The sequence below is a fragment of the Coffea arabica genome, chromosome 4e, assembly GCF_036785885.1.
Source record: "Coffea arabica cultivar ET-39 chromosome 4e, Coffea Arabica ET-39 HiFi, whole genome shotgun sequence".
NCBI classification, from domain to species: Eukaryota; Viridiplantae; Streptophyta; class Magnoliopsida; order Gentianales; family Rubiaceae; genus Coffea; species Coffea arabica.
The window spans coordinates 7,300,394-7,312,794 of record NC_092317.1 but is presented as its reverse complement, the minus strand read 5'-3'; the positions used below and the strand labels follow the sequence as shown (position 1 = coordinate 7,312,794).

Genomic DNA, 12,401 nt, shown 5'->3' with positions numbered 1-12,401 from the left:
GAAGTTCCAGCAGCTTCATGAAAAAAGGGATGATGAATCATCTGTTTTCGAGTTTACCAGCATAGAAATGGCAACAAATAATTTTTCTGATGAAAACAAACTTGGTCAAGGAGGATTTGGTCCAGTGTACAAGGTAACGATGCTATCATCTCTAGACTCTTAAGGACCTAGCATTCTAATTTCTTTTTGCAATTGCATTATCTCAAGACTTTAAACTGGCTTTAAATAACAAGTTTTGTGGTCCAGGGAAAGTTGTCTACTGGGCAAGAGATTGCGGTGAAAAGATTGAAAATAATGTCCGGCCATGGAATTGAGCAATTCAAGAATGAAGTGACAGTGATCTCTAAGCTGCAACATCGAAACCTTGTAAAACTTTTGGGATACTGCATTCATGGGGAGGACCGGATACTAGTTTATGAGTACTTGCCCAATGGTAGCTTGGATTCATTTATTTTTGGTGAGTTTAACTATCGTTTTTTTTTTTTTTTGCCCAACATGTGCTTGGAGAGTTGTACCGACTTCAAATCAATTTCATCAATTTTCTTTTCTCTTGTCTATTTACAAACTTAGTTATAAAAAAAAAGACACGATATATATCATATTTTCTTGTCTATGGCTTGTTTAATGATAATCATTTACCCACTATTTTGTGTGTGTTTGTGCATTTTTTTTTCACAGATACTACAAAACGGGCAGTACTAGATTGGAGAAGGCGTTCCAGTATTATTGAAGGGATAGCTCAAGGGCTGTTGTACCTCCACAAGTATTCCAGATTAAAAATCATCCACAGAGATCTCAAAACAAGCAATGTTTTGTTGGATAATGACCTGAATCCCAAGATTTCTGATTTTGGGACAGCAAGAATTTTTGGAGATGATGAATCACGTGCAAATACATTGAGAGTCGTTGGGACCTAGTGAGTACCAATTCAATCTTCCTGCTTGCTAAATTCCATCTTCCCTAATTATGATAATATCAGAATGTATGGAGATTAAACTTAGTTAGTGCGGCAATGAAACAGTGGCTACATGTCTCCTGAATATGCCATGAATGGCATCATCTCTGAGAAGTCTGATGTTTACAGCTTCGGAGTCATGATGTTGGAGATCATAAGCGGAAAGAAGAACACAACTTTCAATGACACCGATGATCATTTAAACTTAGTAGGACATGTGAGTATATATCTTGACACATATACAGACAGTTACATACAATTTCTCAGTTTTTAGTTCCATACATTTTCTGAAGAATGATTGTGATCACTGACATTTTCTTGCTCCTAAACATTTGATCAGGTGTGGGATTTATGGAAAGAAGGAAGGGTTTCGGACATTGCAGATCCTAGTTTTGGTGAGACAATTGCCATGCATGAAATTTCAAGATATGTTCAAGTTGGGCTGTTGTGTGGTGAAGAAAATGCAGCCGACAGACCAACCATGTCTGACGTTATTTCCATGCTAAATGGAACACTAGTCAGTCTTCGTGTTCCATATCGACCGGCTTTTTCTGCTGCTACCGGCGGCCGGAACAATGACAATTTGGTTCGGAATGCAGAACCTTGCTCCAACAATACAGTAACAATTTCGGATTTGGAGGCTCGATGACATTTTTTTCAAGCTAAATATAAAGCCATTTGTATTGTTTCTGCACTACTGGATTTTTATTTTTATTTTTGTTTTTTTCCCCAGCGGTATATATCTTCTGTAATATCTTCTCATTTTTTTTAAGGCAAAATTTTTACGAGTCCTTTTGTCTCTATGCTTGGTACTTCTTGGAAGAGGTTTCTCTCTTATTTCCTTTGTAAACATTTTTGTGGATTCACTTTTGGTTATCAGTCTATGTTGCTTTTACATATTGTTTAAAGAAATTTAAAAGCTTTGGCACGCAGGTATACACAAGAGAAAGCTACACATGCATTGCATCACTTTAGTCTCGAAAAGACACAATTAACGTCTAAAAGAGGATCATTTTCCAAATCCCTTTTTGACCATATAACTCCGCGTGATTAACCGCACTTTGACGGGCATAATTGATTCCAAGGTTTCACTTGTAGAATAAAGGATTCAAGTGAATAGCATGAATTTAATATTTACCGGCTATGATTTCGCATTGGGCAAATTACACTTTACCCTCTGTAGTTTAATTTTTTTTTTATATAATCTCCCTATGATTTCAAAAGCTATACATAACCCCCTCATGATTTGAATTAAAATATCAAAGTGATGAAAATAATCATTCGTAACGAAATCACCTAAAATTTCAAAAATACCCTTTGTAAAGTTAAAAATTATTTATTAATCAAGGGGGTTATGTGTATATTTTAAAAATCATAAAGAGATTATATGATAAAGTATTAAACCATAAAGGGGTTATATGGTAAAATATAAAATCATACGGAGTTAGTGTGTCATGTATTTATAAGGGTAATTTCGATATTTTTAAAAGTTCCGTTACGAATAACCATTTCCGTCACTTTGACACTTTAATCCAAACTACGAGGGGGTTATGTATAGTTTTTAAAACCATAGAAGAGTTATGTAGAAAAATACTAAATCACAGGGGGTAAAGTGTAATTTACCCTTTCGCATTCTACCATATGGAGCCAGGTAAATTACACTTTAGGTTTAGTATTTTATTACATAACTCTTCTATGATTTCAAAATCTATGCATAACCCCCCTTATGGTATGGATTAAAATGTCAAAATGACGAAATTTATAATCCATAACGGAGTCAACTAAAATATCAAAAATAACCCTGTATAATTTTAAAAATTATTTATTAACTACAGGGGGTAATGTATATATATTGAAAATTATAAGGGGGTTACATGGTAAAATACTAAACTATAAGGTGGTTATATGGTAAAATACAAAATCATACAGGGTTAAAGTGTCATGCATATTATGTTTATATATTTTAGTCATTTCAGCCATTTTAGTTCTTAAATAAGGGTAATTTCGACATTTTTATAGGTTTCATTATAGATGATCATTTCTGTCACTTTGACACTTTAATCCCAATTATAAGAGGATTATATATAATTTTTAAAACTATAGGGGGTTATGTGAAAATTAGCTACATCGCAGGGGGGAAAGTGTAATTTGCCCTCTAGAGCCCCCATACTGGTATCCAACATAATTTCCCTGGCTTTCCACATTTAGCTACAGGATCACTAATCCCAGATGCATCAGCCACAACTGATCCGAATGTTGCAACAAAGGGGGGATTGCTTTGGAATGGCACAACAATTTCTTCTTCATTTTCAAGAACTTTGATGGGGGCTTCATCAACTCGATATCTGGTAGAATTCTGTGTTACAATTGAGAAAAGAAGTTATTTTGCTTTACATGATCACCATAAAAGAATGAAAATGAAGAAGAAGAAGAAGAAAAACTTAGACTCCAGTGCTTATAAGATGATATGGATATTTACGTCATAGGAGCAAGAAGATACAAATGGAATTAACCAGTGCATAATTCTTTTTCTTTTTGTTTCCATTCTGGTTTTCTCTATTTGTCATTTTTCTACTTTCAGGGATTGGTGTGACAGGTACGAAAAATCTAATAATGCCATATAATACAAAATATATACTAATAACTTTAGAATTGGTTGTTTTTGTTATAAATTAAGTCATCGTGGATCATGCTAATGAACTAAGTCTCATGAAAAAAAAAAATCACAGCTATTTTATTGACGAATTCAATAGTGATCTAATGCAGGTTAAAAATTCAGGCTTATGAAGTGCTCGACCCAATACCTTTCGAGGGCCTAACAAAGGGTGTATTCGAGCCGAATCGACTACTCGAGCTCGACTTAAGGTAAAATAACTAAGTTCGAGATTGAACTTGAGTTCGTCAAACTTTTAGAAGTCGAGCTTGAGTTCGAACTCGACTTCAATTTATGTTATTTGAGTTCGAGCTCGAACTCGAGTTTCATTAAATTTTATTAAATCAAATCAAGTTCAATCGAGCCTATTCGAACTCAATCAAGCCTAATCAAATTCATATAATAAAAATTAATATTTTACATATAATTTTAAATAAAGGATATTATTGATATTTCACAATAATAAATATAAAAAAATTAAAATATATATTATAAAAAAATCAATTAGTCTCGTCGAGCCTTTGAGTGTAAAATATTGAAACTCGAGCTTGGCTTGCTGCTTTTATTGAGCAGTTTGAGCTCTGTCAAAATGAGCTCGAACCGAGCTATTGACCGAGTAGTTTGCAAGCTCGAGTCAAGCTATTCGGTTTAGTATCACCCCTAGGCCTAACACATTGTGCATTTTGAGAGCTTAACTTCAAGAATTCTCATGATCATGAAATAGTAATTAGGTCATTAATTAACCAGATTAGTCGTTTAATCGAAACTGATTTAAACTTTGATCTTAAATTTGAACTCAATAGTGTGTTTCTAATGCGTGTACATAAAGTTGGCTATGAACCATTACCTTCTCCGAGTGGCTCCATTTTGGGTGCAGAAGTGGCTCCCAAAATCCTAATCTGTGAAACTGCTTTTTAAGTTCTAGCGTTAATCACCATTCACAAAGAAATCGACTTGTCAAAAACAGGAAGCGCCACAAACGACATAAAATAATAAAATTTCTCCCTCCCCCCTCCAAATTTCCATCCTTTTCCACGTTTTATTTGTTGGTTCTTCTTTCCATGTATATCTGTCAGACTATCACTGATACATTTTATTTTGAACTGTTGACCAGGCTTACATGAAAATTGACCTAAGAGTCAGTCCTGCATTGTATCCATTCATTTCTACGACAAATAGCTTAATTAATTGCCAAAAAAAGAAAATTCCAGGTTTCCTTTTGACAATGCATCCCCTCTCGTGAATCAACAATTCTTTGGAAGGACAGGAGTGACTTGATGGTTTCCTTCATACGATAGAGGGTAACAACAATTTGCTATATTTTAGTAATTAATGATTCCTAATTAATTATAATCTGCCTACCATCCGTACGATCATATTCAACATAATAAACATAGTAAAACTTTAGAAAGAGACACATGGGTATGGGCTACATGATTATGAATTTTAATAATGTATTTAAGCGGTTTAGATTATGATAAGAAGGAGATTAAAGTATGAGAGATGTGGAATAATCCAAATTACAAGAACTTTTGCTTACTTTCTTGTCGGCAGGGAGTATTTTTGTAATCCAGTAATTGTTTGAGCTTTTGAGTTCAACGAACCAAAATAATAGAATCTGGGAGGCAGCTGAGCAAGGCTAGCTGTCTCTCAGTCAAAATTTATTATTTATCTCTTGACGGGTTTTCCTCATATTTAATAGAATAAGTTTGTTGACTTGACTTGTTTACTTTTCGAGCATCGGACTTTATTAACCTAAAAGGAAAAAATAAAAATAGAATAGAGTCAATAATACGTTGTTCATATAAAAGTACAATGTAGGAAACTTCATGCTTATATGGAGAGTATTTTTGGTGCAATCATGACAACTAAAACCAAAGTTGTTACCACATAATCGCCTCAATTTGTACGTATTAAAGGATTGTTCGATTTGTTTAAAAAAGTAGATTCCAGTATATGCACATAACAATTTTAAAATTTCTACTATCTTTTCCATACAAATTACATGCATTTAGACCCCAAAAATATATCTCTACACTTTAAACAAAAAAAAAATGTTTCTACACTTCAAGTGGTAGGAAGACTAATTCTAGTTCAATAACGTAAGTTTCAATACTTTATATACGTATTGACGTATGTACATACAGAGGAGGGGTAGGAACAGTTGCAGAAAGTAACCGTTCTGGAAGGTTGATGGCAATGATTTGTCAAAAAAAAAATGTAAGATCCAGATTGCATCTTATACATCGTTTTTCACACTATGTGTGGGATCCACAAAATTTTGTTCTATAGTTACATGTTATTGAAAATGAGTTACACCGTTTGCATACAAAATTACATCTTATGCATTTTGCACAAAACCGATCTAAATGATTTTTCTGATGACTGTTCGAGCCCCGTGTCCTGTAGATACATACATTTATGTGTGTGTCTATAAGCTCTTGTTACCTTTTCAGCTAGCATTCAATGTTCTTCTTATTATTATTATTTTTACTTTTTCAGCTAGTATTCAATGTTTCTATTTTTTAAATTTCATAAATTAAAAACACTTCAAGCAGTAAGTTCCTTCTAGTATTTCAAATTGAGCATCTTAATTCAGTTTATTGAAATATTCAAAATAATCCCCATTTCACATTCTTATAAATTTCAAAGTTTCCTCAAATCCAAAATAAATAGCATTACACGTAATTGAAAAACAGAATACGAACTTAAACGTATCTGCTTCCCAATTTTTCCCTTACATTTTTTGCTTCAACTTTTATCAACAGCTTAGCTATTAGGGTGATTTAAAGATTATGATAACTGCAGACTTAGTGTGTTTTAAATGAAATTATAAGATGTCAAGAGTTAACAATTGGTAACTTTAGTGTACAAAGGGTCCAGTTTAGGGTGCAATTAAAGTCATTAAAAAGTATGAAGCAAGCAAAAATTTTATAGGTTAAATTATTAATTTAGTATGTACGTTTTTGTTGTTCCGTTTATTATCACATGACTCCTCTAATATTTCAAAATATCTACAATACTCTCCTCAGTTTTTAAGTAAAGTGAAAATGTAAGGGAAATCAATCATGATAATTGAAATGCTAGTATTGTCCTTATTTAAATACTGAATATAACCGGGGCTGATATATACATACTCTTTTACTCTTTTTTTAGCTGGTACCCAATTATGACCAGGAGAATTTATAAGAAACACGAAGTTGCCTTGCCAAATTAGAAATAGACTCATCTCCGTTGGCTTCCTTCTGAAACTATTGGTCGTCAGATGTGTACATTAAATCTAATGCTTATCCAACTTTTTACTAGTTTAACTATTTAAGTTCTCTTTCGGGGCTCTTTCCCAAATTGCAGTACAGTGAAGTAATAGCGAAAAGCACCTGGGCTGCAGAAGTATATTTTTCCCAAATGAGCTTCATTCTTATATGATCACCGACAAGATTCAATTCTGCAGCTTCACAAGGCAAAAAAGAAAGAAAAAACATATACTAGTCTTTACAGACGTTATCAAGAATGGGCAATCAGTATTTGGCAATCTTGTACTGCATTTTTGCTTATTATTTCTCCCTGTTTTGTGTTTCTCAAGCTAGAGATACGCTAGGCGTTAATGAGTCCCTAGTTGTATATTATGGAGACTTCTTGGAGTCTTCCAACCAGCGTTTTCAGCTCACCATCACTCATCCGCTTAGCTGGGCATGGTACTTGACGGTTCTGTATGTGTCTATGCGTCAAACCATCGACGCCTGGGCTAACGACAACTACCTGATTCCTGCCAGAACTGAGCCCGCATATGTAACCATGAATCCTGATGGAAAGCTAGTTGTGTATGACATTTCTCACAATCAGCTGATTGTTGCAAACTCTCAACAGCCTGTTTTCATTAGCAACACGACTGCTACTTTACTCGATAATGGAAACCTGGTTTTGAGAGCTCCTGGAGGTAATACTGTATGGCAAAGTTTCGATTATCCTACCAATAAATGGCTTCAAGGCATGAAACTTGGGGTTTTTGGATCAAGCACAATCCTTCTAACTTCAAGGCCAACATTTGGGGATCCTGCTTCTACATTAGGAATTAATCCGAACAATACAAAGGAAATTGTTATTATGCAAGATGGAGTGGTTTATTGGCGGAGTGGGATATGGAATGGCCAGAATTTCAGCTTTCTTGATATCTCAGATGATTTTGGATTGAATTTTTACTACGTTTCAGATTGGAACGAGACATATTTCACATGGAACAGTAGCACTGATCCCTATGCCCTATTCATCCTTGCTGCAACTGGGCAAATTCATGTTAGTAGTGGGGACTTTACTGATTCTCAAGCATTGGCAGTTTGTGACATGATTGATGGCAAGACCTGGAAAAATCAGACCATGGGGTGTACGAATCCTTGTGGCGCTGGTGATGGATTTAAGGAAATAATGGGTGACTTGGACGCGTGGGATGAAATATGGAATAATGACAATGCCCTTCATTATTGTAAGTCGATATGCAGAAAAAACTGCTCGTGCTATGCCTACTCTAATACAACATACGATAACAATGGTGTTGCGCTGGGCTGCAAAATAGCTACGAGAAAGAAAGGAAATCTTATTTTTTCAGATAAACAGAAACTTTTCGTCCGCGAAAGCTTTGTTTTGGTGAAAGGTACACTCCAAATGGTTCCTTTTTCTTTTTTGTTTATCCTGTCCTGTTTAAATATTTGATTCCATAAAAGTATTTCTTCTCATAAGATTTGATGGAACATATGCATGTAGAAGTCGAAGCTTGCCCCAAAAGAATAAAATAATAAAATAAAAAGTTGTAGCTTGTGTTCATTTTTCTTTTTCTGCTTCCTCTCTTTGCATCTGAATTGTCCAATAATTGTTCATGTATTGTACGCCATTTTATGCAGAATCTAGGTAACGTGGAAAACAAATTTGGCAAGATTCTACCAAGAAAAAAAATTTTCTTCTAAGCTGTGCCAATGAGGCACAATGTTAATCATCTGGAAAGATTTAGCAGTATGTTAACAATGACAAAATACCGTACAACTTCATGTGTTTGTCTAAAATCTATGACTGCAGATCCTATATTTGAAACTTTAACGTTTTTGGGTAGCACAATTCCTACACTAAGGTGATTAATAGGTATGGTGTGCACAAATTGGGAAAAAAAAACCCCGAAACTCATGAACTTGATTAGTGATGATCACCTTCTAAAGTTGAGAAGAAATTCATGTATATTAGTCTTGTACTCGAGAGATGAAGCGTAGATAATTTCTTTTTGCCGTCATCAAGCAACATCGTCTCTCATTTTCTGCTATGATTGTCGTTTGACCATAACAGAAGTCAGTCCACCTACCCAATCACCTGAGCTTGCTCCAAGCCCTCCCTGGCGAAAAAAGAAATCAGACGCATGGAAAGTGAAGTTATCTATTGCTGCTGCAGCAGTATTTCTCGGGGCTCTTGCGTTACTCTATTTATGTTGCAATCTGCAAAGAAAAATTCACCATCATGAAGATACATTAAACAATAGTACTCATGGTACGTCGTTAACTTGCAGTAAATCATAATTGTCATATCTATTCTATGCTAAAACACTTGCAACATCCTGATGGACAAAGTTATTGTTGTTTGATCTATCAGGGCCTGGGAACTTCCAGCTTCCTGATGAGAGGGATCATGAATTACCCCTTTTCGAATTTAGCATCATAACATTTGCGACTGATCAGTTTTCTGAAGAAAACAAACTTGTCCAAGGAGAATTTGGTTCTGTTTACAAGGTAAAGATGTTATTTTATACAGAAAAGCTTATCATGATATATTTCAAGATTTTATGCTGCATTTAGATTGTATCCAGCATGAGACAGTGAAGTTGTACAACGAGATATGAATAAAAGTACAGCTTACACCAAAAGGAAAAAAAAAAAAAAAGAGGAGAAAAGTTATACAAGACAATAGACAATAGACGTTAACTATTTTGTTCCCATGATTTTTCTATTTTAGGAACGTAATTGAGCCATATATGCTTTTTCTTATTTTTCAATCACTTATCCCTAAATAGCAAGTTTTGTGGTTCAGGGTAAGTTGCCTACTGGACAGGAGATTGCGGTGAAAAGATTGAATATATTGTCTGGGCATGGAATTGATAAACAATTCGAGACCGAAGTTGCAGCGATGTCTAAGCTGCAACACCGAAACCTTGTAAAACTTTTGGGATACTCCATTCATGGAGAGGACCGGATATTAGTTTACGAGTACCTACCCAATGGTAGCTTGGATTCATTTATTTTTGGTGAGATCAACCAGCTAGATACCTATTTTGCCCAATATGGGTTTGCCTTCTATTCTCTAGTCCTCTACAGATTAGCCATAGAAAAGAAAATGAAAACAAAAGATAGAATATCTATGTTTTCTTATCTCTGGCTGATTTACTTATAAATAAATTATATATGTAATAGATTTTCTTTTTTCACAGATGCTACAACACAGGGAGTACTTGATTGGAAAAGGCGTTCGCATATTATTGAAGGCATAGCTCAAGGGCTGCTGTACCTCCACAAGTATTCCAGACTAAGAATCATCCACAAGGATCTCAAAACAAGCAATGTCTTGCTGGACAATAACCTGAATCCCAAAATTTCTGGTTTTGGGGCTGCAAAAGTTTTTGGAGAAGATGAATCACGTGCAAGTACATTGAACATTATAGGGACATAGTAAGCATCCATTCTCATTTACCTAATTAGAAAAGTATGGCAATTTCCAAACTTATAAGTAGCAGCTTTTTATTTATTTTTTGAGTAGCAGCTTTGTTACTATGATAGAAGTATATGACTTAGTGATGTTATTAAACAGTGGTTACATGTCTCCTGAGTATGCAATGAATGGAATAATCTCTGAGAAGTCTGACGTTTATAGCTTTGGAGTCATGATGTTGGAGACCATAACTGGCAAGAAAGTCACTTCTGTCAATGATACAGATGATCGTTTTACCTTAGTCGGACATGTGAGTATCCTGACATGTTACAGTTCTAATTCATAGAATATTCCAATTTCTTCAAGTTTAGCTCAATTTATCTGAGGAATATCATGTGTCTCACACTTTCTTGCTCTGTATATTTCAGGTGTGGGATTTATGGAAAGAAGGAAGGATTTCAGACATAGCAGATCCCAGTCTAGGTGAAACAATTCCCATGCATGAAATTTCAAGATGTGTTCAAGTTGGGCTGTTATGCGTTGAAGAAAATGCAGCAGATAGACCGTGCATGTCTGATGTGATTTCCATGCTTAACAACCAATTCCTAGTAGGCCTTCTTGTTCCAAATCGACCTGCTTTTTCTGCCAGCACCGGCTGCCGAAACAATGGCAACTTCGTTCAAAATCCAGACTGCTCCAACAACTCAGTGACGATTTCGGATTTGGAGGCTCGATGATGTTTTACAGAGGAATAAATTAATTTGTATTCTTTTTTAACACTTGACATTTACCTTTTCTCATACCCTCCCCCTAAAAGTATCTCCTTGTGACATTTTTCAATCATCATCATCATCGTTATTAATTTTTTTACAGGCAACAGGTAATTTCATGGTTAATCATAGTTTTGTGTAATTTATAACAAGTGACTTGGAAATTGCCTTCCAATCTCATAATTACAAAGAAATTGACTTGTCCAAAAAGCAAGTACGAACGAAATTACAGAATATTAAAAAAATATACATTCCCTTTTCTTTAATTGGCGGTGGTATTTAAGGCTCGATTTCATTCGAGAAACGGTAACGCGGACTACATATACTAGTGTTAAGGGCACACCCAATTGTATGGATTTTGTTTGTTACATACAAAAGATTTATATATGTTAAGAGAATATAAGTATTCTTGTAGATAATAAATTAGTAAGGGTATTCTTGTAAATAGTTTGTTAGGTTTGTACTCCTATAAATACTAGTTGGTCACTCATAATACGGTGACTAGATGTTTTCTTCCTAAAATACCAGTTAACATGGTATCAGAGCAAAAGTCATAGGGTTAGGGTTAAACATCTAGTCAAAAGTACTGTTCAGCCGCACTATTCATCGCGGCACTGTTCACGCGCACTGTTCACACGTCACTGTATTATCTCGAATCATCTCGAATTTTGACCTTTTCTTTGGTTTGACGTGCCATTCGCCATGGTTGAAAGGTTTGTTAATGCGGTTACCAATGACCACATTGAATCGAGTTTTTCAGCACATGGGTCCCAGAAGACTGTTACTATATCTGAGGAATATTATGTTAAATTCCTACAGTACCAAACTACAAATCACGCATCTCTTCCCTCTGCTTCTTTAGCACAAAAAGGTAATGACTCATGGATTATTGACTCCGAGGCTACTGATCATATGTCAGGTACCTCTAAAATTTTTTCTAATTTTCAAGAGTCTACTCCCTTTCCTCATGTTACTTTAGCTGATGGATCTACCACTAAAGTTAAAGGACTAGGCACTGTAGAAATTAATCCATCACTTCCGCTGTCTTCTGTTCTTTACGTACCCAATTTGCCCTTTAATCTAATGTCTGTTAGTAAGCTCACTAAATTTCTACAGTGTACAGTTACTTTTTCTCCTGATTCTGTTGTCATTCAGGATTTGAAGACAAAGAGGATGATTGGTGGAGGGCATGAGCATAATGGTCTTTACTTTCTCAGCTTTAATGGTCCGATAGCATGTCCTGCTACTGTTTCTCCTCTTGAAATTCACTGTCGTTTAGGTCATCCGTCTTTACAAAATTTGAAAAAGTTGGTTCCTACTTTGAGTCAATTATCTTCGTTAGAAT

At 35.0% G+C, this 12,401-nt stretch overlaps 2 protein-coding genes across 2 annotated transcripts; both read left to right on the top strand.

Annotated features, from left to right (window-relative positions):
- The first annotated feature begins 11 nt into the window (after positions 1-11).
- On the top strand, positions 12-1,604 carry LOC113740652 (cysteine-rich receptor-like protein kinase 19). The gene is made up of 5 exons (XM_072046421.1): positions 12-133; positions 247-457; positions 679-916; positions 1,022-1,172; positions 1,296-1,604. The coding sequence occupies exons 1-5, from the start codon at positions 68-70 to the stop codon at positions 1,602-1,604; spliced, it is 975 nt and encodes a 324-aa protein (XP_071902522.1). The 5' UTR covers positions 12-67.
- A 7,527-nt stretch (positions 1,605-9,131) lies between these two features.
- Positions 9,132-11,118, top strand: LOC113740661 (G-type lectin S-receptor-like serine/threonine-protein kinase At1g11330). Its single transcript, XM_072046420.1, has 6 exons — positions 9,132-9,141; positions 9,237-9,373; positions 9,672-9,885; positions 10,069-10,306; positions 10,446-10,596; positions 10,715-11,118. The coding sequence occupies exons 1-6, from the start codon at positions 9,132-9,134 to the stop codon at positions 11,021-11,023; spliced, it is 1,059 nt and encodes a 352-aa protein (XP_071902521.1). The 3' UTR covers positions 11,024-11,118.
- Positions 11,119-12,401: the final 1,283 nt, after the last annotated feature.